General features: G+C 39.6%; 1 protein-coding gene across 1 annotated transcript; it reads left to right on the top strand.

Annotated features, from left to right (window-relative positions):
• Positions 1-844: 844 nt before the first annotated feature.
• cpped1 (calcineurin-like phosphoesterase domain containing 1) lies at positions 845-21,216 on the top strand. Its single transcript, XM_038274173.1, has 6 exons — positions 845-1,005; positions 3,787-4,005; positions 11,465-11,637; positions 13,534-13,660; positions 13,767-13,898; positions 18,206-21,216. The coding sequence occupies exons 1-6, from the start codon at positions 942-944 to the stop codon at positions 18,430-18,432; spliced, it is 942 nt and encodes a 313-aa protein (XP_038130101.1). The 5' UTR covers positions 845-941; the 3' UTR covers positions 18,433-21,216.
• The last annotated feature ends 4,571 nt before the right edge of the window (positions 21,217-25,787 follow it).

The raw sequence follows: 25,787 nt of genomic DNA, 5'->3' as shown, positions 1-25,787 counted from the left end.
TTTGGGGTCACAGCCCCCAGTGCTCCAATTACCACTGGCACCACTGCTGCTCTTACTTTCCACATCTTTTCTAGCTCCTCCTTCAGTCCTTGGTATTTCTCAAGCTTCTCGTGTTCTTTCTTCTTGATGTTGCAGTCGCTTGGGATTGCAACATCTATCACTACTGCCTTCTTCTGTTGTTTGTCGATCAACACAATGTCTGGTTGGTTAGCCATCACCAGTTTGTCAGTCTGGAAAAATTATAGAATTTGAAAATATAAAATTAAATTAAAAAACAAAATAAAAACTTTACTCTCTTTTGTAAATCACATTACAACAAATTTTCATTTATAGATCATAATGCTTATTATCAAAGAGAAATCCTTAAAAACACTGAAGAATAATAATATACTATATAAATATATTATATTTGTCAAATATAATCTTATAACATAATAATATAAAACCTTGTGTTTTTTTATATAAGTGAAAAATATAACTTTGCATATATCTCATCCAGTTTGAGTTCAGTTTAAATAGTTTTTAATCTAAATAAATATGTGTAGTCTAACTGAAATGCAATTTTAAAACTTGCTTTGGTCTTTAAAGGGGTTGTGCAATGTTAGAGATTATTGTATTATTATCTTTCATGTAATTAAAATGACGATCTGAGCTGCCTCCTATTCATTCTGACAGTAGCTGTCTGAACCGTGGTCCGATCCAAGATGGCTGCCTTCTAGGCATGTCGGCCTCGCCATAGATATTATTATGGATATCTATGGGCCTCGCCATAGCCTCGCTGCCGACTACGTCCAATAAGGCGTCTACTACGTATGTAACGACAAGGAAGCCGGATCCGCCCTGCGCATGCGCGAACAGAATAATATGTAAATAAATAACAACCGTCACAAGAACTTCAGGTCAGGGAGTAACTGGCTAACTTTCTCGAAAAACCAAAGGGCATGGCAGAGAAGGAAGATTTATTCCTCCGAGCCAAACATCGGACCTTTAGCGGACTGACTGAAGGTATCTGCCTGTCGCTAGCTCCTTTAGCTCGGGCGAAATGCACTAACTGCTCTGGCTGCTTTTATCACAGCCTATTATGGTATTTTTCTGTCATTGTACATTTAAACGTTGCCTTCCTCTTAACGTTTCTGATATGTTGCTGTTTACATTGGATATGTTCAGCAATTTCGATTTATCTATGGCATTGATTTATAAACTGTGATAGAGATCAACACATGTTTACAGTTTTAGACTTAGACAGATTTTATTTTGTCTCAGCTCTTTAGACTATTTCATGTTTTAAAGTCCAGCCTTAATAAGGTAAGCAGCAGTGATAAAAAAACAAAAAACAAAAACATTGTGATGAAAAAACAGGGATGTAAAAATATGACTGTATAGTTACAGTGTTAGTGTTCAGTGTTTAAAATGACACATTCATGTGAATCCAGTTTCACAATGGAAGTCAAAGGGTGGGTTGAAAACGAGACATAATGGGTTGAAACCTGCTCCTTATATTCAGATAAAACAAGATTGAAACATTTATTGTGAAGCTATTAAAACTATTATAAAGAATAGATATTGGACAAAATCATAATCTGCATGGCTTATTAAAGATTGGATTTCACCCCTAAAACAGTGATCCTGTCTGAACACAACTAAAGCTAAAAGTGCAACGCCTACATTTTTAATTAATTGTTTAAACAAAATTGTAAAAGGTAAAAAAATTAAATAGATCAGTTAGACGATATATGGGCAGTATCTGTGTCTGCACACAATACGCATAAGAAATAATTATACTCATATGGTTTAAGAAATAAACAGGGGCTCTGGCCCCCAATGGCCTCTGTCACAGTTAAATTTAAACAGAAATCATTTATAAAATTCCTTTATTTTCTAGCTAAAGGGTTTACAGCAAATTACTTTTCCTTGTTCAACTGTTAAAAGGATTTGTTGGAGGGGGGGGGATGGGTTGGGGGCTCATCAAAAAAAGTTTGTGAACCATAAAGTTTAGCTGCTTCTCAGCTGCAGACCAATCAGCTTGTCTGTAACAGTGTTGACCGATAAATTAAGTGCTTCTTGCATATAGATACCCCCCACATCATTTATATATAAAATTCTGTTATATTTCTTTCTTTGGTTTAATACTTTAAACAGTGATCGTTTATTAAACAATCACATGTTCATCAAACTGTATTTTGAAGATTACAAGCATGATTTTTCTAAGGCAACGGAAGTTTATTTGCATAAAAATAGAGAAATCAATTGCAGTGGAATAGAGAAAACACAAATAAAGCTACAATGTTCTAGTTGTTTATTTCAGATTATTGGACATTAGAAGTTAAACCTGCTTCTTAATGTTTGGTTCTGGGTATGCAGAGTAGCCTTGAGGAGGACGATCTGACAGGTAGATGCTCTGAAACAAGCCTATAATATATTCTTGAGCTAAGCCATTCAGGGATTCATAGACTAACAGAAGTATTTTAAATACAGGGTGCCAGTGTAAGGGCTTTAGAACTGGGGTGATGTGCTCTACTTCTTAGTTTTAGTGAAGACGCAGGTAGCAGTTAAAAAAGGCCCTGATACCGATATGATACCTGGCTGTGCACTATTGGCCGATACCATACCAATACCATGCGTTTGAAATTGTGTGTGTGTGTGTATATATGAAGAACTGCATACTACTTACTACATACTACTTTGTCAAGCTGCCGCCTACCTCTGTGAAGCAGGGAAAAGACTGATACAAAGTGAATCCAGTAGAACTTTTTATTGCCTACCTGGAATGGGTGACAATAGTTGAATAAACTTTTGGCTTTCAAAATGGTATCGGCACCCTATTTTGGGGTATAAAAAAAAAAGTCTAATCAACCAAAACTTTTGTGACCCCCATGCAGTACCTCTGTGGACCCCCTAGGGGTTGCGTACCCCCTGTTAAAGACATGTTTAACAGGTCTTAACAGGTCTTTACCAGTAGTGTCCATACCGTACTTGTATCGGTGCAACACTACTAAAAATAAGCTGTTTTGAAGCCTGTAAATACTCAACAATATGATTTTGACTGAGGTCTTTATCTGGAGAGTCAAGTTTGCTCACATCTACCTTTTTAAACCCCCGGTAATGTTTAACAAGGTGGCCACTCCACCTACGTTCCTTTGCTGTCTGCTCTCACAAAGAAAATTGTAATATGGAGACATTAACTCTATAAGAAAGGGAATAGGAAGTGCGAAATAAATGGAAAGGATCAGTAATAAGCTCTTTGTTCTTTTTCCAAAAGGGCTTTTTGTCTCAGAAACATCATAAACTCATCTGGGACGGATATTTGGCACATAGGAACAGTTACTGGACTCTGAGTGTGAGCGTTAAATGCAGCTCTCCCCACAGTGATGGTGTGGAGCGGAAAGCTGTGGTTCACACCTGCTCTTTACATCTGTCTATTTTAAGGCAACAAGCAGAATTCATTAACATATAATTTTTCAGGGCTTTAGTATTTTAGTCTCTCCATGTAACACGTTGTTTCTATCAGCACTAAGCTGTGATGAGTCTCCGTTTACTGACATGGAAAAACAATCAGCATTTGTCTTCTTATGAACATAAGATACCTGCTGTATGTTTTAGTCCATCTAATCCCCTGAGATTTTATTTGTCCATTATAGTTGTATTTTTCTGAGATGGTAGAAAAATACAACTAGAATCTGCTGTTGTTTAGAGAAGAACAGAGAGGAAACAGGGACAGTTCATGTGTTGATCTCAGAAGGAACTGATCCTACTGCTGCATTGTGATCCAGTTTATCTTTTCTCCAGATGCAGAGCGGAACTGGACCGGACCTTTCTGCTTCATCCAAGCCGCAGACCCCCAGCTAGGGCTGATGAAGTCCTGGAGGGTAGGTGACTGTGACAACGGAGGAGATGAGTGGACTGAAGAAGTGGAGCTTACCAAACAGACTGTGGAGGCTGTAAACCGTCTGCGACCCAGGCCGAGGTTCATGGTGCTGTGTGGTGACCTGGTCCATGCTATGCCAGGTAAGGGTGTCATCATTCACTATAACATGTCAAACACTCAGGGGACGTTTATCATCATTATCACCAGGTTTCCTGCCATTTCATTCGGTCTTTTCTGCCAAAGACTTTGACTGTTTCATTTTGTATTTAATGCAAGGTGAGATTGAATGCAGCCTTGAAGGGGCCACATTGTGATCTTATTACAGGTCGGTTCCAATCCCAGATAAATGCAGAGTTGGCTCTGGAAGGTTGTCAACTGTGAAACTTTACAGTGACCTCCACTGGCTCCTGTTGGTCAGTAGAAAAGGAGAGAAAGGAGGAGGATGAGCTGTCTGTGGGTAGAGAAGAGGAAAGAAAAGAGTCAAAAGCGTGCTGTTGACAGCAGCACAGGTTAAGAGAGGACAAGCTTCAGCAATCTAATAATATGGAAGAGGATTAGGGCCAATGAAAAAAAACAATAAAACAAAAAATTCTATTTTTTTCTGACTTTAGTCTCAGAATTAAACTAATAAAGCCCAGGATTATCACTTCAATAAAGTCTGAATAATAATAGCAGTCATCATTCTATGAGAATGATTCTTAGATTAAATTCAGAATTCTGAGGAATTAAAGTCAGAATTCAATAACCTTTTTTGTGGCTTTTTAATTTATGTTTTATTTATAATGGCCCTAATCCTTTATGTACTGTGTAGCATCCATCCATCCATCCATCAACCTGGGTCGGGTCGTGGTGGTAGCAGCTTCCGTAGGGACTATGTGATAGCACATATATAATCATCATTTTCATTATGGTCTTGTTAAGGACCGCTATCTGCCATCATCATGTCATTTATCTAGTAAAGTGAATCTAAGCTGCTATTATGAGCCCCAGACAAAAAGATTTGAGCTCAAGTCTTAGAACCCTGGTTTGTTTGTTATGGATGTACTGGTACATGTGTAGGTGAACAAATACAGTGATGTGTTAAAACTGAACAGGATGTTTATGTGCAGAAATCTGCAATCTGCAAAAATGTTGTCATTACCAGCTATTAATAATTACTAGCTATGAAAAGTTACATTCTCCACTTTCTTAGATGACCTAAAACGGAGGTCTTTAAAGGAATAGTACACCCAAAACATGATTAGCCTTCATTTTCTACTCACCCCCATGCTGAACAACACTCTGGAGTACTTTTTTGATATCTCAAATGCATCTGGAGATCTGGGAGGCTTCTTGCTGTCTGCTGACATTCAAATAATGGAGGTCTATGGCGCCCGAGACAGAAAGGTCCATAAAAGTCCACAAAAACGTGTCAATATTCCTCCATACTGCTCGTCCAATGTAATCCAAGTGTCCTGAGTGGGTAGCATCCAGAATTTACTCGAAACGAAGTCATTTAGAATGTTTTTAGAGCATAAACAGTAGTGTATAGGATTTCCTAATAGCGCCCCCATGCGCGCTCACGATTCTACGGAAGCCGGCAGACCAAACCAGATGAAAGTGCGCATTCAACGTCTGCTCTGCCGATAATGCAAGCGTAGAAGAAGAAATGTGCTGTTTACCTGTGCAAAGAAAGAAACAACGAAAGAAAAATGTCTGAGGACTTCAGTGTTGAGGAAGAGCATGAGTTCTTTGCCGAGCTGAATGCGCTGGTCTGGTCTGCCGGCTTCCGTAGAATCGTGAGCGCGCAAGGGGGCGCTATTAGGAAATCCTATACACTACTGTTTAGGCTCTAAAACGTTCTAAATGACTTCGTTTCGAGTAAATTCTGGATGCTACCCACTCAGGACACTTTGATTACATTGGACGAGCAGTATGGAGGAATATTGACACGTTTTTGTGGACTTTTATGGACCTTTCTGTCTCGGGCGCCATAGACCTCCATTATTTGAATGTCAGCAGACAGCAAGAAGCCTCCCAGATCTCCAGATGCATTTGAGATATCAAAAAAGTACTCCAGAGTTTTGTTCAGCATGGGGGTGAGTAGAAAATGAAGGCAAATCATGTTTTGGGTGTACTATTCCTTTAACATGGGGTCCACGGAGGTACTGCATGGGGGTCACAAAAGTTTTGGTTGATTAGACTTTTTTTTAAATTCCCCTCTGCAATTTTTCCCACTAATTGAAATGTATTTAAATGTACATTAACATGAATTAAATACACTGTAGTGAACAGATAAATGGAGACTGGAGATGTCTTTCAGTCATCAATGCACACATTCAGTGACACACAGGAGCTCTTTCAACCTGGGCACCGTTTCATTCACAACACCTGTCCCATCAACCAGGAACCAGAATCAGAAATACTTTAATAATCCCAGGGCGAAATTACTTTAGTTACATTACTCCATATGTAATAGAGTGACTGTAGGACCAATTTGATATAATACATTTTCATACAATCTATATAATTAGGGGGTCCCCGCTCCATCTCACCATCATCTTGGGGTCCTTGGCCTGGAAAAGGTTGAAGACCCCTGACCAACCACAGCTTTGTCTCATTGTTTTCTCCATGTTAAATAAGTAGGTTAATTACTCTATAAGGAATTTAGTTACTCACCTCAAGCAACAGCAAGCTCAAAGGAAATATTGCTGGTTTAAAGAAAATTCTGCCAAGGTCCAAACCCGGCTGCCTGTAGCCCAGATACCATAGAAAGCTTTTTTAGCAACTGGCTTGCGACCAAATGCTGGTTCTGTGTCAACAGGAAATCTTCCAATGGTGCTTTTTAACTACAAATGTCGATCTGCTTTGAAAATTCAAAGGGATTTAAAGCTCTTGAGAAAACCAAATGTTTGCTTATCCGTTTTAATAAATCCAGAATAGAAATTCTTTCCATTTTAAAGAAGTCATATTGCTGCATATAGTATGTAGAACCTTAAACCTGACAGCTGCATTTAAGACTGTTGGTCTTATCTATGTGCAGGAGTTTCACCATAAGACACCGATCACCCGTTTCTTCTTCTACCCTTATAAAGTTCCCCACGGCATATATCTGGAGTCATGTATAGCCTAGCTGATGCATGGTCTTGTGAGTTTATTGTAAGCTACAACTCTGTCCTGTGGTGACATTTATGTTATGATTTATGATTTCACTCATTGTATGTAAGCATGCACCTTTTGATGCTGCTGCTTAGAAACACTTTATTGTTGTTTCTAATACTGAACTGAAAGTAATTCTGCCATTATGTGTGTGTTTGTGTACATGTCCAAATTTAGTTGCATGAAAAAAAGCTAGGATCCACCTACCAAAGCAAACTACCTTTGCATGACAATTAGGGATTGAACACAAGGTTCCTGCTTCACTAATTGGCCTAAAGGAAGAGAGAAACAGGGAAACCTGCCTCATCTCTGCTCACCATCTGAGTAATCGACACATTTGAAAGGAGAGTGATCATAGTTTCCCTGACCTCAGTCCTGCAGGTAAATGGAGATGTTAATCATAATTAGAAGATATTTTCTATGTAAAGCAGCATGTCATCTGTGTAATGTCCTTGGCTCCCTGTTTCCCATTGACTCAAGGCCAGTTATTCATATGCAGCACAGATTCAGCTTGGTTTAGTCACAGAGCTTCCCTTGCTTTCCTCTGCTTTGGGTCAAAGTGACCAGTATTTGTGGCTGCACAGTAACAGTAGTGAACGTTGCTTTCCTCTTTACATGATGTGTAACTGCAGGAATATAAGTATCATTGTCATCTGTTATCAGTGCACCATACAACCCAACTGAATGTGTCCGGTATCATCTTCCAGCCTCCCTTTCTCTCTGTTTTCCTTTGCATCAATCAGTCGACCTTAGAGGTGGTAGAGCAAGATGAATTCACCAGGGGGTGCGGCAACGTGGGGTTTAAACCCGAAGGCTTGAGGACCTTTAAACGGTGCGGCGTCAGCCCTGGTTACTGTCAGCCCCACGGAGCAGGTTGTGTGTGCAATCCTCATTACCCGCCACGTCCATCATGAAGCTGCTAACCAGACTGATGGAGAGGAGGGGGGAGAGATATTACGGCCGGAGCTGCTCCCTCCGCTCCTCGGCTGACATTTCCCCTTAAAGGGTTTATCTAAATAAATGGGTGGCGGCCAGGGGAAGCTGGCTGTCAACTGGTATTGTCGCCACTGCTGCCTGTCGGCGACAGGAAATTGGCAAGTATATTTCCGTACCCAGAGATTTCACTCCCTGTTGCTCCTTTTCATTGCTCTCACATTTTATTTTCCCATCCATCTCTTCTCTCTATTATCTGTCCGTTCTCCTTAGCCAACAGCTGCGCTCACATGCCTCGTACCTTACTCTGTCAACCCTAATTTGCTAGTCTGTCTGCTTATACAAACACTTTAATTTTTGCTCACCTCTGATTGATCTCTTTGAAGCCTTCTTAAATCTCATATTGAGGCATCAAAGCTTCAGTTTGCTTGTGTAATTGTGGGTCATCTGGTGTCGAGTCTGAGCTTTAAGGCTGGTTTATGCTCACAAAACCAGGTTGCCTGCGTGTATGTCGCAGTGAACGTTAATGTGCCCCTGCCCCTTCCGCAGACACTCTGCTGCACCTCTCCAAAGTTGCAGTTGACCACAGACAGTGCCGCAGGCAGGTGGCCTCTGATTGGTCAAATCTACATCCGCTCTACACTATGCGTATTTCCTGTTTGGTACCTTACCGGCTTGTTTTGTTTGTATGACCGCCATTGTGGAAAACGACTCGTGAAGTTGGACCAGCTAGAAGAGCGAGTTGTGCGAGAATGCTGGGACCCTTTTTCCACCTTGATCCCCACTCTTTGTCGCCCTCCGTTGTCGCACAAACTTGCCCCTTGCAGGCGTGCAGGTGGCGCAGTGGTTAGTGAGCATGACCCATGTACGGAGGCATTAGTCCTCGACGTGGCCGGCCTGGGTGCTTTGCCGCATGTCTCTCCCCCTCTCTCATACCCCCTTTTCTATCAGGCTACTGTCCAAAAAACAAGACGCTAGTGCTGTTAAAAACTCAAACTCTACTTCCTCATCGCCTCGGCCATATATGGACTTACAGCTAGTTCTTGATTGTCCCTCTTGTGTTGTGGCATGGAGAAACAGTGTAGACCACACTTTAAAATTGGGCATAAATCAAAAATATCTGCATCATACCTACGACAAGCTTACTACTAGGGTTGTCACAATACTAAACTTTTCAACTCGATACCGATACTAAGGAAAATATTCGATACTCGATACCATTTTCGATACCACAAGGATAAAAACAAAGAAATAAAATACAATAAATAAACACAATAAAGCTTGTATGCTGTGCATAATATTAAGCAAGCTTGATAAAAAACTTATAAAATTAAAATTAAGTGTTCCTTCCTTGGCTATGCTTTGCACACATAACAATGACACTAGCCAAACCAGTTAAGAAACAAAAATAATTCTCAGCAGCTGCACCTGTTACAGAAAAACAGTCTGAAACTGAAAAGTGCGTAGAATTATTCAATCACACAGTGTTCTGAAAGTGAATTTTCCTCTATTCTGCACTTTAGATGAATGACTGCTTAGGTGCCACTGGTGACGGCACTGTATCGATACTTTTAAAAACGAGTATTGTATTCGGATACAACATTTCAGTATCGATACTTTTTTGAGTTTCGATACTTTTGACAACCCTACTTACTACGACACACTGCTGTGGGAGTATAACCAGCCCTTTATACCTAGACTTAAAGGAAAGAAGACTGAGGGCCGAGCAGCGATGTCTTTATCTAATGAATTAGCTCTCCTATCAAAGAGTTTCTGATGAAGTGCAGATCAGAGCGGCTCATGTACAGAAGTTGGAGCAAAACCCTGATGGACTCATTTGCATCACATTAATGTGGTCCACATGGAGGAGCACACTGGCCAAAATAACAAAGTCCTGTCAGACTAAAGGCAGAAGTAAAGCCTTGGACAATATTTCCCTCCATCCATCTTATCTTGTTTGAATGGAACAGAAAGTTTTTCAATCCCAATTCTTTTTCCTGTCAAATGTAAGCTAACCTCCAAGAGACATGTCTAATTTCAAGGACTTTCTTTAATCTAAGCTCACTTTCAGTCTCCTGATTCTGTCCCGCCTGCTTTTACTCCCTTGTGTTTTTCCTGAGAGGGTTTTTCTACTGGTGTGTGGACAAATGTTTAAACTGAAATTTGCTGAGAAAGCCTGTAACTCTAATCAAATCTAAAGCTTCTAACATCATTGGACAACTCTCAATTTGGTCTTGTTGAATGGCTGCAGGATCCACACATCTCCAATGGTCTATAGGTTAAGCAAGTTCCATCTTTTTCTTCATTCATGCTGAATTCTGCTCTGGTGAAAAGTCCTCTAAAGATTGTCATGAACGGTCATTCTTCACAGAAACCCGTGATGTTTTTATAAGTGGGTTTGACCAGCGGTAGTTTCAGAAAGTTTTCCTGAGTGGCCAGGCAGGGACCAGTGGGAACTTAGGGGTGGTAGGAAACTAGTATGTGTCACAAAACCTTTTAATCTATGGTGATCACAATAAACCTACCAGAAAATAGACATAAAAAAGGTATATTTTCTAAATAAATCCTTAATTACTTTGACTGGTCCCAAAATATTCATTTGGTGAATTGATACTAATAAAGCATAGGATTGTGGTTGTTTATCTGATGCAAGAAAGCAGTTACTACACTGTTGTCGGTTTTTCATGGTGTCAAGACAGTAAAGATGGATATACAATATAATATCCATAAATATTGGCCATAACTGCAATATTATTATCAGATATCAGCCAAAATGCTCATATCTGTGCATCTCTACACAAAGCATTAGGGGCTGAACCGTATAAGGAAAAGCTGCGATGTGGAATGACATTGCTTAGCTTTGCCATGACGAGATCTCTTGTGATGTATGAAGGAACACTTGGTGCATCCAGAAACTATTGACTGTGCTTCACTTTATCCACACAAATCTGTGTCTAATTCTGTGGAAAAAGATCGATTTTATAAAATGTAGAAAAAGGCTGTAACATAAACTAAAGTGCAAAAAGTCAAGCACTCTTTAAATTTCTGGATGCACTGTTGAGTATGTAGTGTGGATGTCTTTGTATTGTAGTTTCATGCCAAAAGCATTATTAATATTGGATTAAAATAATTAATTTTGTGACAGGAAAAGATGTCTTTTGTCTATTTTGGTCCATCATCAAACTGACGAAACAATCTCTTCTGACTGTATTCCTGGGCATCATGTCTTTGGCTAAACAACATGCATTGACCTCTGTTGTACAGTACCACACTTGGAAGACTCTGATACAATGGATTGTTGCACTACACTATAAACTGCTCAGTTTTATATGCAGCCTTTTTTATCCTGCCGTTAAGGTACATCTCACAATTAAAAGATCTCTGTTTGGCATGTTTTTTGCTCTTTGTAAAATCGTAAAGTTCAACATTAATATTTTATTGTTTTCATGAAGTTTTTGTCACAAGACCTCTAATCTCTAATCTGTCTTGAAGACTTTAGCATTAAAGTCGTTCTACCTCTTCTGCTAGGAACACAGTTCAGAGAAGATCAGGAGCGAGACCTGAGGGATGCCTTAAAGGGGGCGGATCCCTCCATCCCCCTTGTGTTCGTCAGCGGGAACCATGACCTTGGTAATACCCCGACTCCCAGCACAGTGGAGAAGTACTGCACAGCCTGGGGGGATGACTACTTTAGCTTCTGGGTAAGCACAAATAAAATGAAATAAACAACATAGAAAACATGTCTACATGTATCAGCTTATCTACAGTTTCACCTGTTTATCTTTATTTTTCATATAGAGTAAACCAGTAGGAGGTTGCCTGTCGCTGGTTAATTTGCAGGTCACAGGCTGAAATGTGGGTGAATCTCTGCAATAGACAAATGTGGAAGAAGACAATCTGAGCAGATGAGGCATTTGGGCTACACTGCAAAAACGGATCTAAAAATATTAACATTGTCTTATAAAGTGTATTTGCCATTCATTTTTTTGCAAGTAAATAAAACGATCTCTCAGTGGAATGAATATTTTCACTCTTAACATAAGATACTTAGATATTATGCACTTAAGATAAAATCATGGTGTTTTAATTCTTATTTTTAAATGTAAATATCCCACTGGCAAATTGCATTAAGTGCTCAAAAAAGAGGAAAAATACACTTAAATTGACCCTTGTTACCGATGTTTGGCAGTGCATAAAAAAAGTTGTTTGAGAAGGAAAAGTATCACTGATCGTTATCCCGTCGATCTCATTCCTACTATGAGACCTGGATGTGTCAGCTTGATGCTGTGGAGGAAAATTCTAAAAGAAAACTCATTAGAGGCTGTGTAGGACCAGAGACAACTGCCGCTGCTACTGCCATCTACTTTGACAGTAAACCATGTTTTTTACGGCTGCAGACTTTGTGGGTTTTGTCTTTAACAGCTCTAAAGATAAGAACTTGTGTAACTTGGGTTCATCAAACCCCAGATGACTGCCAGGTGGTGCTGCTTAAAGTAGTGAGTTGCAGTGTATTGACCTCCTAGCGATGTGGCATGACAGTGATCTTGGTTGTATGACAGCGCTTTTGCAATGCTTTTCCTTTGTGTGTTAAAGGAGCCCTTTCCTTCTGAAGCCTTGTGGAATCAGGGTTCTTCCATATCTCATTGGCTGGGCTCTTTACTGTCTTTTGGGCATATGCACCTTGAGTTACATGTCACCTGCTTGTTCTTGTGTCCTCCTTTGGCCTTAAAGCCAATTAGTGGATGAAATGCCGAATTTCATCTCAGACAAGCAAATGTCTCAGGGGGATTTTAATTACTTTTCCATATTTTTGCATGGTGGAAAGTACACTTCAGTTACTAACTCAATTCTTGCTTTCAGTACAGCCCTCTAGTGGTCAGTAGCAATGAAACGGATCTGGTGTTGTACTATGATTGTGAATCAAGCTCAAATCATGGTAAAAGAGATAACTCTGTACATGGATGTATTAAATTCAACACAACTTTATTGAAAATATAAAAGTCTGTAAAAAAAAAATATTCAGCACCAAGTGAAACATATTTTAGTTAAAACTCTTGACTAAACTAGTGAAACTCAACTAAGCTAAGTCAATATTTACAAAGAACAAGGAAAAACATGGCTGAAAACCATAATCAACAGAGTCCAACAGCAGCTAAACTTCCATCCCCTACCCCAGTGATTATGTTACAAACCAGCATGGACATTGGTTCTCATTGTCCAAAATGTATATAATAATAATGGGCAATATTCATTCTCTGCATTTAACCAATCCCCTTGGGGAGCAGTGGGCTGCCATTGTGCGGTGCCCGGGGAGCAGTGTGGAGTTTAGGGTCTTGCTCAGGAACCCAGAGTGCTGGCTGTGGGGATTTCACTGGGTACTTGTCAGGGCACAAGCAGACTGCCCTAACCCACTAGGCCAACACTGCCCCATATCATGGCTTATAGCACAGCAGCCAGAACCTTAAGAATTGTTGCCGTCTTGTAAGAGAATGTAAAAGCAGGTGAAGGGATGAGAGTCCTTTTGCAAGGCATTGTTTGTTTGGCCAAGCAGATATTTTAACTTTGTTTTAATATTTTCCTTCATGCTTCTTTCCAAGGTGGGTGGTGTCCTCTGCCTGGTTCTTAACTCCCAGTTGTTCTTCGATGCCTCGGCCTGTCCACAGCTGAAAGAGGCACAGGAAACGTGGCTGGAAGCCCAGCTGAGCAGGGCCTCCTCTATGACGGTAAAACGGCATTACCTTCAGTGATCAATGACGATGGGATATTTTTTTTTTTTTTTTTTACTGTGTGAAACTATGACATATGCTGTTCTTTATTTTTTCTGCTTAACAGCCAAAACCAAAACACATCCTGGTTTTCCAACATATTCCGCTGTACTTAAAGAACCCTGATGAAGACGACAACTACTTCAACCTGCAGACAGACGTTAGGCAAAGACTAATGGACCGATTCAAAAGGGCAGGTAGGGCATCATCCTACGTACTTCTTCTCTCTAATTAAACATCCTCACTTTGTCCAGTGTTATGCAAAGAAATACTTTCTGCAGTATTTGGGGTGTAAACCATGATATCTTGCTAGAAGCCATTTCTGTCATTTCCAGCCATAGAATAGCAGGTGTGTTTTCAGTAATAATACTGGATTTATTACATCTTAGCAACGATTCGCAGTAAAACTGTTAATTTCGGCAATTTCTTAGAAATGCTGAATTGTGATCTGAGCTTAAAAAGTAATTAGTCAGACAAACAAGAGTTCCTGGCTCAGACCCATCCCACAGCTCATTGGGTATTAGAGGACCCCTTTAATGCCATTTATTGCTAATAGGCTGAGAAGAAGTTAATGTTGTGAACATGTGAAGAAATCTGTAAATTAAAAAGCCGGAAACAGCAGGAAACCTGCAAAATGAGTCAGCTGACTGTAAATAGGAGATGACGCAGTCTGCTCATGCACTCTTTGTTATCACAGAACCAAGCCACAACTGAACTGTTCCGAGCCCTACTGTTGAACTAGTACTAGATTTAGCGCAGTTCGGTTGTGTCTGGCACGGTCCGAGTCAGTCGCATTCCATTTACACTCAACAGTTATCTTGGTTACCGTGCTCGGACCGCTGTCTGCACGGTTTCAAAAGGGTAGTGTAAATGGGGCTATATCTAACTCTCATACTATCCTTTTCTTTGGATCCTCCTTGAGATGGTTCTGCTCCTTCATTGGAGTCTGGCAGTATTTAATTAAACTGATTGGACTTGATTATTGAAAGCCACCCACCTGTCTTTATAAGACCTTACGGTACAGCTAACAGTGCATGTCAGAGCAAACGAGAATCATGAGGTCGAAGGAACTGCCCAAGGAGCAAGATACAGACCTGGCCAAGGTAACAAAAGAATTTCTGCAGCACTCAAGGTTCCTTAGAACACAGTGGCCTCCATAATCCTTAAATGGAAGAAGTTTGGAACAACCAGAACTCTTCCTAGATCTGGCCGTCCAGCCATACTGACCAATAGTGGGAGAAGAGCCTTGGTGAGAGAGGTAAAGAAGAACCTAAAGGTCACTGTGACTGAGCTCCATAGATTCAGTAGGGAGACGGGAGAAAGTTCCACAAATTCAACTATCACTGTAGCCCTTTATGTCAGTGGCCCGACGGAAGCCTCACCTCAGTGCAAGACACATAAAAGCCCACATAGAGTTTGCAAAAAAACACATGAAGGACTCCCAGACTATGAGAAAGAAGATTCTCTGGTCTGATGAGACCAAGATTGAACTTTTTGGTGTTGATTCTAAGCAGTACGTGTGGAGAAAACCGTCTGTTGGGATTATATTGGGCATCATCATCTGCCCAATACAATCCCAACAGTGAAACAAGGTGGTGGCAGCATAATGCTATGGGGATGTTTTTCAGCTGCAGGGACTGGATGACTGGTTGTAATTGAAGGAAAAATGAATGCTGCCAAGTAGAGCAATATCCTGGAAGAAAACCTCTTCCAGAGAACTCAGGACCTCAGACTGAGCCAAAAGTTCACCTTCCAACATGACAATGACCCTAAGCACACAGCTAAAATAACACAGGAGTGGCTTGGGAACAACTCTGACCATTTTTGCCTGGCTGTAAGGAAACAAAGGGTGAAACATTTAAAGGGGTCTGAATACTTCCCCTACCCTCTGTATCAGTGGGACAGTTTATCATCTGAACTATGCTGCCTTCATGTGGTCTGGTAAAGATGATACTTTTCACCTGGTCATCTGGTCATATTTAGGGTGACCAAACGTCCGTATTTCCCGGGACATATCCGTATTTCACGTCCTGTCCCGGGCATCCCGGGTTTTTTTTAGAAAGTGAGGAAATGTCCTGATTTTTTAAATTACCTTAATTGGACCATTAAATTTACAGGCATTCGGGCACTGCGCACGACGCTCCGTGTGACGTAATCCCTGAGCCGCGTCAGTGCGGGCAGCCCTGTTCTTAATCAGAGGCTCTGTTCGAAAACCTGGGCTGCATCATCCAAGGACGCGGTCTACCTAGACTGGATCTTTTGAAGTCCTTGAAAATAAGGAGGCCGGAAGAGTTTTGGCTGTAAATTCGAACAGGTCCTCCCTTCGGCGGGTTTTACCGATGTATGCTCTCTTGCTTAGCAACCGTGAAAGTTGACACACAAAGCAGGAAAAGAATCAATACCGAGGTTTTCAAAACTGTTTGTTTATTTATTTATTTTTTTAAAAGTTAACGTGAACAAAGACTACACTCACAAGAATCCAGAGTGGAATAAAGATTCAAACCACCGGTAGCAGGAACAAATCAAATCAAATGTAATGATAGAAACCTTAGTCAGTTAAATAACCTGCTGCTGTCATTCTGCACATCTCTGATGTTGCTGCTATTTTCAAATATCCATTACTCTAAAAATGTCCATAGCTGCATATTGGTTATTTATTCTCCAGTTTTATATTGTTAAAACACTTTACAGAATTGTATTTTTTATATTTTAACTCTTCCCTATTATGTTATTCTTATACATTTTTCTAAGGTCCTCATTTGTGTGACTATTTTCAATAATCTTTCTGCTGCTGTAAATTTGCCCATTGTGGGACAATAAAGAGATTTTCTATTCTATTCTATAAAAGGGTTAGAAATATATAAGTAAATCTAAACAATGTATCTACAAAATATATCTTCAAAATCTCTAATATTTAACAACAAAAAACACCCCCCCCCCCCCTCCAAGGTGTCCTGGTTTTCCGAAATGAAAATAAACATTGTGTACTGTAGGCTACAAACACAACGTCAGAGAACGTATCATACCGACATGTTGAATTTTACCTCATCTCAGCATCTTGGGTATTCTAAAGCACAAGTGGGGTTCCATGTGAATTTTTCATGTCATTTTTTTTGTATTTACCATAATTACGATACCCAGTGTTGTACGATACCCAGTGTTCATGTTCAGTGAATGGCGTTCACTGAATACGTTCATATTTTTAGTGAACGGTGAACTGAATGCATCAGTTTTGAAGCAATGAATGAATAAGAGCGACGCTCATTCTGAGAAGAATGAGCGTCACACTCAGCTCTTGTACGCTTTAATTGATAGCAACACTTTTCATTGGATAACGTCAAGTTCTACTGCACTTGTAGAAAGAAGCATGACAGACCAGCATGTCTACTGTTAGTACTAGTCTGTGTGATTCAGACTCATCTTCTTGTATATCTGATGCCAGTTTGGCAGAGCGCTTTGCAGAGTTTAATGAGCTAACAAAGGAATACCGGTACTTGGACAGGAAAAAAAGTCACGTTTTTGTGCAAACTGTGCACAAGTCCGTATCACAACAACGTCCTCCTCAAATTTAAAGAGATAAAGCATCTGAACTATCTTCAGAAATATCTGCTACTCAATAAGTAACGTAAGAAATCATATTTGTTTCAGATCTTTTCAGCAGAACCTGAATGTACCTGGATGTTTCTGAAGTTCTGTGTAATTCGGCTAAATAAAGGCTTCACTGCACATATAGTATACCTTGACTGCATCGAGTATTTTCCATTTTTTTCTATATATTATGATCACACATTTAAAGGGTGAAATATGAGGTTGTGTGCCAAATGAACTTAAACTACTTCATTTGTAGGTTTGTGAACTTAGTTCTTTTTTTAACTTTGAATGTGAGTTGGGTTCATTTTCAGCTGTGTGATTTGAACTTTGAGCTCATTCTTTTTAACTATGAACTATTACAATATTGACAATACCACATGAAGGCAGCATTACACAGAGCACTCACATTTTTCTACCTGTACATCATAGCAAAACTAAAATTGAAAACCTGTTTCAAATAAAAAGTTAAACCCAATTAAAAATTGAAATGCTGTGTTTATGATAATGTGCAGCTGTACTATTAATTTATATATCTACATATGCCCCTGGGACACCCTCTCTAGAAGCAGCACTAATATCTGGTTGAGTTTCTCGAACAAAATTAACAATATTTGCCTTTTCCATCATTTACTTCATTTCTTTGGTCCTTGTTGTAACCTGGATGTTATTTGTGGCCTTGCAGAGCTCATCCAGGAAACATGAAGGACACACTTTTAGTAAAGCCTTCAAACCCGACTGCCTGTTGGGTGTGATGGCTGCAAATAGACATGAAGCTTTTCAGAAGTCTGATGGAAAAACCTGACGTCTGCAGAAATCTTTTTATTTGTGTCTTGTTAAAATCCACAGAATTTATATAAAAAGTTTACACAAATTTATGTCTCCTCTCTCTAATCCCCTTGTCCATGGCTCTAAGGTGTGAAGGCGGTCTTCACAGGCCATTATCACCAGAACGCCGGCGGCTGCCATGACGGCCTGGACATGGTGGTGACCTCAGCAATCGGCTGCCAGCTCGGTAAAGACACCCACGGCGTCAGGGTGGTGGTGGTGACTGCAGACTCCGTGGTCCACCGTTACTACAGCCTGGAACAGCTGGGAGCCCGGGGCATGGACCAGGACCTCAGGGAACTACTGAAGGCCTAAGAATATTGGAGGATGCTTTATCCAACAAATGTATACTTTAATAACTCAGATGATTTGGTTAAATGTTTCTGAGCTTGTCCTTCTAAACGTTTCCTCATATTGATGTTTTATTTACATTAGAAAAAGATCATTTGAAATACTTTAAATATGCAGAACCTCTATAATATATTGTGACAGTTTTAGTCTCTTTTGACCTCTTTAAACTAGTAAGGATAAAAAAACATCTAATTTAGGTTAGGTTGGTCTGTGTCTCATTCCGCATGTTTAGTATGGGGAGGATCTGTGGAGCTCCATTAAATGGTCACCAAAGAGTAATCTACAGATTTCTCTCAGAGTTTTGCCATAAAAAGCAGAAAAGTCTGCTCTGTGTAGAGGTTGTGATAAGAGTTGTTAAAGGGGCTTCAGTGAAATAAAAAAAAACATCAAATCTGATCCTCTTAATTATAACTTCTCTTCATTTAACTTTGTTGCTGTAAAATTAAATTGGTACTGCATCTCGTTATTATGCTTAGAAATGTGTAAAAGGAAAATCTGAACCTCTCAACTGATTAATGTCATAACTTCCTACTTTTCAGCAGAATATAAGCCAGCAGAGCTTCTCAGAGTTGGACTTATCTGCAGCTGTAGTGACATCAGCAGTGCTTTAAAACTCATTCTGCTTGTTCTGAATATTATGCTCATTCCTCCAGTTAGTGATGTGTGTGTTTATGCAGAGCAGGTGTTTCCAGTGGAGTTTAAAACATTTCCAGCAGGATTTTACCATAAAACAATAAAACCTCATTTAAAGGAACTTTGCAGAGAGACACTGAGATCCAGCTGTGAAAATTTAAGGTTTTATTTAGTTTTTTATTGTTCTGATTATATATTATAAGCAGAAGACATCTTACCTGCTGTAGGGGATTCTCTTGGTGCCATCATTCTGATTCTGGATCCAAAAGGGGTGCAGAGATCAAAACGCACCTTCCATCTTTAAATGACTTCCAACAAAAAAAAATAAAAATAAAAACAGCTGTTTATGCAAACATTATTCTATGAATGTTTATGTTGGATGTGCTTTTTTTAAAATTTTTTACACAGAAATAGATGCTTCCTAACACAGAGTCCCTATCCCAAACCAGCCCGTAAGCATTAACCCTGAGCACTAACCCTCTGTCTGCATGTTCCGCCACATTAAGGGCCTTCCAAAACCAAGTAGTGGGTAGGGCCAGTGGCCTGTCCAGCCCTTAAACAGCGAGTCTGCATCAGTTGCAGGCTCGCTGGAATTTGGCAGCTAGTGTTAATAGAAGTTCTACAGGTTTGCTGCATCTTCATCACACTGATGAAAAATCATAAGTTAGGTAGAAAGGAAAAATGTAATTAATTCCAAAAGGAAAGGTCCTCTTTGAAATTGTTTTATTTGACCGAATACATTAGTTTAAAGGAAGGGGAACATTTAATATTTTATGTCACCCTGCGCCTTAGAGCTACATTCACACACGGGGAATCACTGTGTTGCCATAACAATGGCTGCTTTCTTTTTCTGTTGGAGGAAAGAGGCCGTCCCATTCACATTTATACCCTCCCCTTCAATCAAGTCACCTTCCACATCTGCAAGTGTGACTTTATTGGGAGTGAGACTTGATAGTTAAGGGTTAGTGCTTAGGGAGCGGTCTGGGATTCAGCCAGATAGAGCTTGGAGGCAGTGCACTGCCAAATGTCTTCCTGTGTGAAACAAACACTAAGTAGAGAAACCTATCAGCAAAGTTATAAAAATTAACAATTGCTTTTAAAACCTCTTTATAAATGACAGAGTCACTGTGACCAGAAATGCTCTACATTTTCCATTATCGTTATGTGTTTCACACTGGTAGGTGCAATGCCTCCAGAGTAATGGTCAGCAGCTGTAAATAAGAGAGCCTGAACACAAAGCTTAGTGCTTAAGACCAATCAGAAGTTAGCTGGATTTTTACTAGAGGAGGAACCAGGAGAGACTTATCTCCTGCAGGTCAGACATTCATGGCTTACAGTTGGTATAAAGACCCTCAGATCAAGAACTTTGAACGGTTTCTTTAACGTTTGCCTTTCCTTTGATCCAGATCCTTGTTGGTGACTCTATGCAAGTGTTTGCCTTTACCTGCTCCTGTTTAACATTGAACCCCTATGATACTGTAAAATCTCTTTTGCATGAAATTCAACATATTAATTCCCTGTTATTGCAAAGGATCGTGTATCAGAGTTTCTGGAACGTTCAAATTAGTGGTACCCAGTGAATATGATGGGTTGATGATTATTTATGTGTATGTGATGCCTCATACAGACTCTCACATTCTACCCGACCGAAAGGAAAAGGGAGAAAGTTGTCATGGCAACCCTTTAGTAACACATCTGTGTGTTTGAGCGTTGGAGGGGAGGTGATGGTTCCCTCTGTCTGGGTGCGTCTGTCTATGGTCCGGTCCAGCGGTGTAGGTGATTCTCCATCAGAGGAGCGGGCGCTGACCTCATTTCACACTGTTTTTGAAAAGCCTTGGGCAGATAATGAGTGTGATGTGTGAAAGACAACTCAGTCCAGCTCCTTCATTTCCTGTCTGAGAAAGAGCCTGATGTTCTTTTCTATTTTTATATCCTAATGGTTGCAGAGCTCACTCATCGGTCTGGATCTGTTCTGGAAGAACCGTTTTCAGAAGAAAAGTTCTGCCTGATTTAGAGAACATGTTTCCCTGTGCATTATTTCTATGTTGCTCACTAATCACCAAACTCACTGTGACTGTTGTATATATTTTTATAATAAATGTGTATTTTTAACTACATTTTGTTCCTGGGATTCTTTCTGAGGTTTTCCTAAGCCAAAACAAAATTCGATTTATACACAGAGACCCAACATAATTTATTGAATTAATTTTAATATTTATTTCTTTAAAAAGTAATGAATGTTACAACACTAATTTAATCTTCAGCCTTATCAGACAAATAGATAATCTGACTCTTGGGTCAAAAACTGCAGTTTACAAAAAGGTTTTAATCCTGATTTAAATGAACCAACAGAGCTTGATCCAGAGCTGAGCAGCATAGAAACTAAATGCTGCCTCACTTTGTTAGGTTCTGGTTATGGGAAGTCTCTGAGGGTCTCAGGGGTCCAAATGGTTCCTAACTGACCAGCAACTCAGCAAGGTCTTTATAGCCGAATAGATTCAGCTCTTTGTGGACCAATAGCAATGGTTTTTAAGTCTTTTCTTTTGACAATACAGAATTAATGCAGTGGTTCTAATTCCTCATCTCTACTACAAAAACAGAAGTTCTGAATAAAATAAACAGCTTAAACTGATTATGGGTAGGTGATGGAGAGACCAGAAAAAAACATTTATTTATTCCCATAAAAAAAAAAAAAAAAACAGAATACTAGAGTAAGGAGAGGTGGATTATTATCACATTTATTGGATTCGAAAATAATACTTTTTTGAGGATTTTCCAAAGGCCTAAATGACAAATGACACCTCTATTATATTATTAGAATAAGTATAAAATGGGCAATGTCTACACTATAGATCACTGTAGTTCCTCCAAACTTGTAGGATACATAGATAACCTCATTTGGATCATACTGCAATTCTTACTTTGGGAAGATAGGCCAAACTTTATTTTTGGAGATTTTGTCTTTGTTATTATAAGCATACAGTATAATAGCCAATAATTACACTATAGATCATTGTAGTGTCTCCAAAAATAGATAACCTCATCTAGTTCACACTACAACTTTTACGTTGGGAAAATGTGCTACACTCTTTTTTGTTTTAGATTTTTCATTGTTATTATAAGAATATAAAAGCCAATAATTACTTATGACTTAGACAGATTTATTTTGTCATTTTGTATAGACAAGGGTAAAAAACACAGAGAAATTTCGTTAGAGCAGCTCTAGACAATTTCATATTTTAAAGTGCAACCTTGAAAACAGTAATAAATACATTAAAGAATAGTTATATAAACATATGACTGTATATTTACAGTTCTAACATTCTTTTTTTTTTTTCTTGTTTTGAAAGATAGGCCAAACTGTATTTTTGGAGATTTTTTCTTTGTTATTATAAGCATGCAATAGCCTATAATTACACTATAGATCATTACAGTGCCACCAAACTTGTAGCTCACATAGATAACCTCATCTAGTTCATACTACAACTCTTACTTTGAGTAAATGTGCTAAACTAAATTTTTTTTTAATTTTTCATTGTTATTACAAACAGGCCAGGTGTGCAATCTCTGCAACAGGAACCACAGCACTGAGCGTTGTGTGCACTGCACAAAGTATACCTGTCACAAATCGTCACCTTCTTAAAATAATTGCCTAAGTCATTTTTTGCAATTTTTCAGGAAACACAAAAAACTGAACCATTTGTTGAATAAATGATATTTACGAACAATTTTAATCAAAAAAGTTGTAACAACAGATGTCTTTTGACATACAAACAGCAAGGTCAGTCAAACATGGAACATGACAGAATTAAATGACTTAGGCAAATTTCTGAACATGCCTTTGTGACCTAGGCAATTTTACAGCACAAACTAACAAAACATAATGCTGAGGAGGCATGTGCATTTTTTCCACTTCTCCTTCCAGCTCTTCTTTGCTGAGTTTTTGTCTGATGCCTATTAGTGTGGCAAATTGTCAAAGAAGTGATGACACTCGACAGGCATGATGGGTTTCATTGACTGGAGGTCCTGGAACTTTCTCTCTTTGATTGGCAGAGCACATGGAAACAAACTTATCCATGCCATTGGCCCATTTGGCACCTGCACTCTTTGTAGCAGTTCTTCCCACACAGAGTCTTCTGAAAAGGACAGCTTGAAATGGACCTTGCCGTCACTGCTAAACTGAAGACCCCGCAAGTCATGCACAGTCGGGTCTCCAACTTTTTTGCCTGGTCTGATGCTGAAGAAGTAAGATCCATTCAGCTTCAGGAACTCATCGTGCTTGAGCACTTTCACATAGTAAGGTGATGGCCTGATTCTTGCAGCCTGGAGTACAACGACATAGTCTCTTGGGGTGAAGATATCTGCAACTAATTTTCGTTCAATAGTACTATGCATACTGTCACACTCCATTTGTGTATGACCTGCAAGAAGGTATTTCTGGGTTATTAGCACCCCATATTTCCTTGCAAGCTCAGAGTATGCATTTGCTACACATGTATTGCGATTCTGATAACCGCAACCGTCGCTCCACACTATGATCTCCTTGAGGTCTGGATGGCCTTTGATCACACCTTCAAAATGATGATACTGAAGATGTGCAAATACCTCGCTACAGAGGTCACCTTCTGATTCATCCCAAACATAGCAGTAGCCTTCCTTTGATCTCAAGTTGAAAAGGGTAAAGTTGTGGACCTGCAGTTTTGTTTTGTAATACAGGCTGCTGGCTTGGGTTTTTGGACACAGTAGCACAGCTTGCAAGTCCATTGTCCAAACGGACTTCTCTTTATCAGCAGAATCCTTGTCCCTAGATTTCTCTTGCCTCGCTTCATCCTTCTTGGTGACATGTGCGTTGTATGCAGCCTTACTGATATTTCCATGTTTGAATGAAACACAAACATCACACTGATCTTTTCTTGGAATAAATACGGAGTAGTTCTCCTCATGGAACACAGCTGTGAAATATTGGATTCCAACAGCTCTCACTCCAGCAGTTGCAGCTGCCTGTCCATATTCACGATGTAGTTGGGAGATGGTTGTGCCTTGGTAAAGGAACTTCTTGTCTTTGTAGGTAGCTGTGCTTCTGCAGTAGTGTGAGTCAACACTGGGCAGGTCCCTCAACCAGTTCTTAAGGAAATCCTTGACATCAGTTTCAACCTTTCTGTGCCAGCCACTTTTGGGTCCAGATTTTGATGGCACTTCTGCTTGTTTTTCAGGGTTGATGGGGTCATCCAGCCATTTTGTAATGGTTCTTTCAGGGAGACCAATTGTAGAAGAAAAAAGTGCCTTGCACACTTTAACTCTTGTTCCATCTTCAAGCTTCAGTTGGTAGGTAAATGATGAATTGCGTCGGGATCCCTCCATAACTTTTTTTTGCTTTATGCTAGTCTTTGTGACCAAAGTGGTGACGTATAACCGACGTTCTTCCCAGGTGTTCATTGCACAAATCTTGTCAAATACCCACTGCCGCTGCTCTTCTGTAAGGACTTGGCAGTCTCGAGTTGAGACTCGCTGACAGAACTTGGAGTTGCAGGGAGGACCCATAGTCTTTGCACTTATTTCTTTGCCACTTTTGCTCTTGTATGAAATTCCTTTTAGACGTTTCTGCTTGGATTCATTTTGCTTCCATGTTCTTGGACTGAGGTGTTTATTTCTTTTCTTTTTGCCTACATCTTTTAATTCAACATCCTCATCCTGCTGTTCTAAAGTTGTTGCCACCATAGATAGGCTGTTTTCATCTTCAGGAGAAGAGGACTCATCACAGGTTGGGGTATAGTCCGGATCTTGAATGACATCATCACCATCATCGCCATCATCATTTGATATTGTGTCTTCTTGGTGTGGATGTGTCTGCTTGGCATCTTTAACTTTATCCATGGGAGCAGATGGTGCATCATTATCAACATACTGCATCATCTCTTTATTGATGGTCTCATTGTCATTCTCAGTAGATGAGGACAGACTGGTGTCATCAATATCAAGTGCATCTCCTACCAAAATGGGAAAAAAAAATATTCAAATCTTTCAAAAATGTGTGATTATTCTGACAAACATGAATTGCCTTTGAGGTCAATTGTATTTAAGATACATTGTGGATTCCCAAAATGGTTTGCAAGTTGCCTCTAGATACAGCAACACAGGCACACTATAACACCAGTCAAATCATTTACGATTACTTATGTTCATCTGAAATTTTCATTAGTTAAAATCAATCGAGTAAAGAGGGTCCTTTGTGAATTTTTTCTAGACTGTAGATTACATTACAGAATTGAAAACTTTCTTAGTTAGATGACTCTGGAGTCTTTCCACTGTGCTTTTTAGCTAACTTACATCCATCCATCCATCCATCCATCCATCCATCTATTATCGATACCACTTATTCCTCATTAGTGTCATGGTTAATGCTGGAGGCAATCTCAGCTGGCTTCGGGCAAAGGCAGGGCATACCCTGGACAGGCCGCCAGTCTAACACAGAGCATTTTTAGCTAGCTTCCTAAACTAAAATTTTCACAAAAGATCACATTTTATGCAATTTTGATAGCCTAGTGTATATTATAGTAAACATCTTCACTTACCAACATGGGAAGAGTCCAGAATCTTGGAAATAGCTTCAGCAGCTGTGTAGAATTTTCGTCTCCTAGAATCATCCGCCATTTTGAAAAACTTCTAAAATTGCCTAAGTCAATTTG

Source organism: Cyprinodon tularosa, unplaced genomic scaffold (assembly GCF_016077235.1).
Source record: "Cyprinodon tularosa strain WSP-4 unplaced genomic scaffold, ASM1607723v1 ctg90, whole genome shotgun sequence".
NCBI classification, from domain to species: domain Eukaryota; kingdom Metazoa; phylum Chordata; class Actinopteri; order Cyprinodontiformes; family Cyprinodontidae; genus Cyprinodon; species Cyprinodon tularosa.
Note: the sequence above shows the minus strand (reverse complement) of the source record. Positions and strands in the feature narration are given on the sequence as shown.

Bases quoted from the DNA above. Each gene is read 5' to 3' on its own strand.
- cpped1 (XM_038274173.1), top strand. From the start codon at position 942: ATGGCAGAGAAGGAAGATTTATTCCTCCGAGCCAAACATCGGACCTTT. The intron at 1,006-3,786 runs GTATCTGCCTGT...TCTTTTCTCCAG, and splicing joins CTTTAGCGGACTGACTGAAG to ATGCAGAGCGGAACTGGACC. The intron at 11,638-13,533 runs GTAAGCACAAAT...CTTCTTTCCAAG, and splicing joins ATGACTACTTTAGCTTCTGG to GTGGGTGGTGTCCTCTGCCT.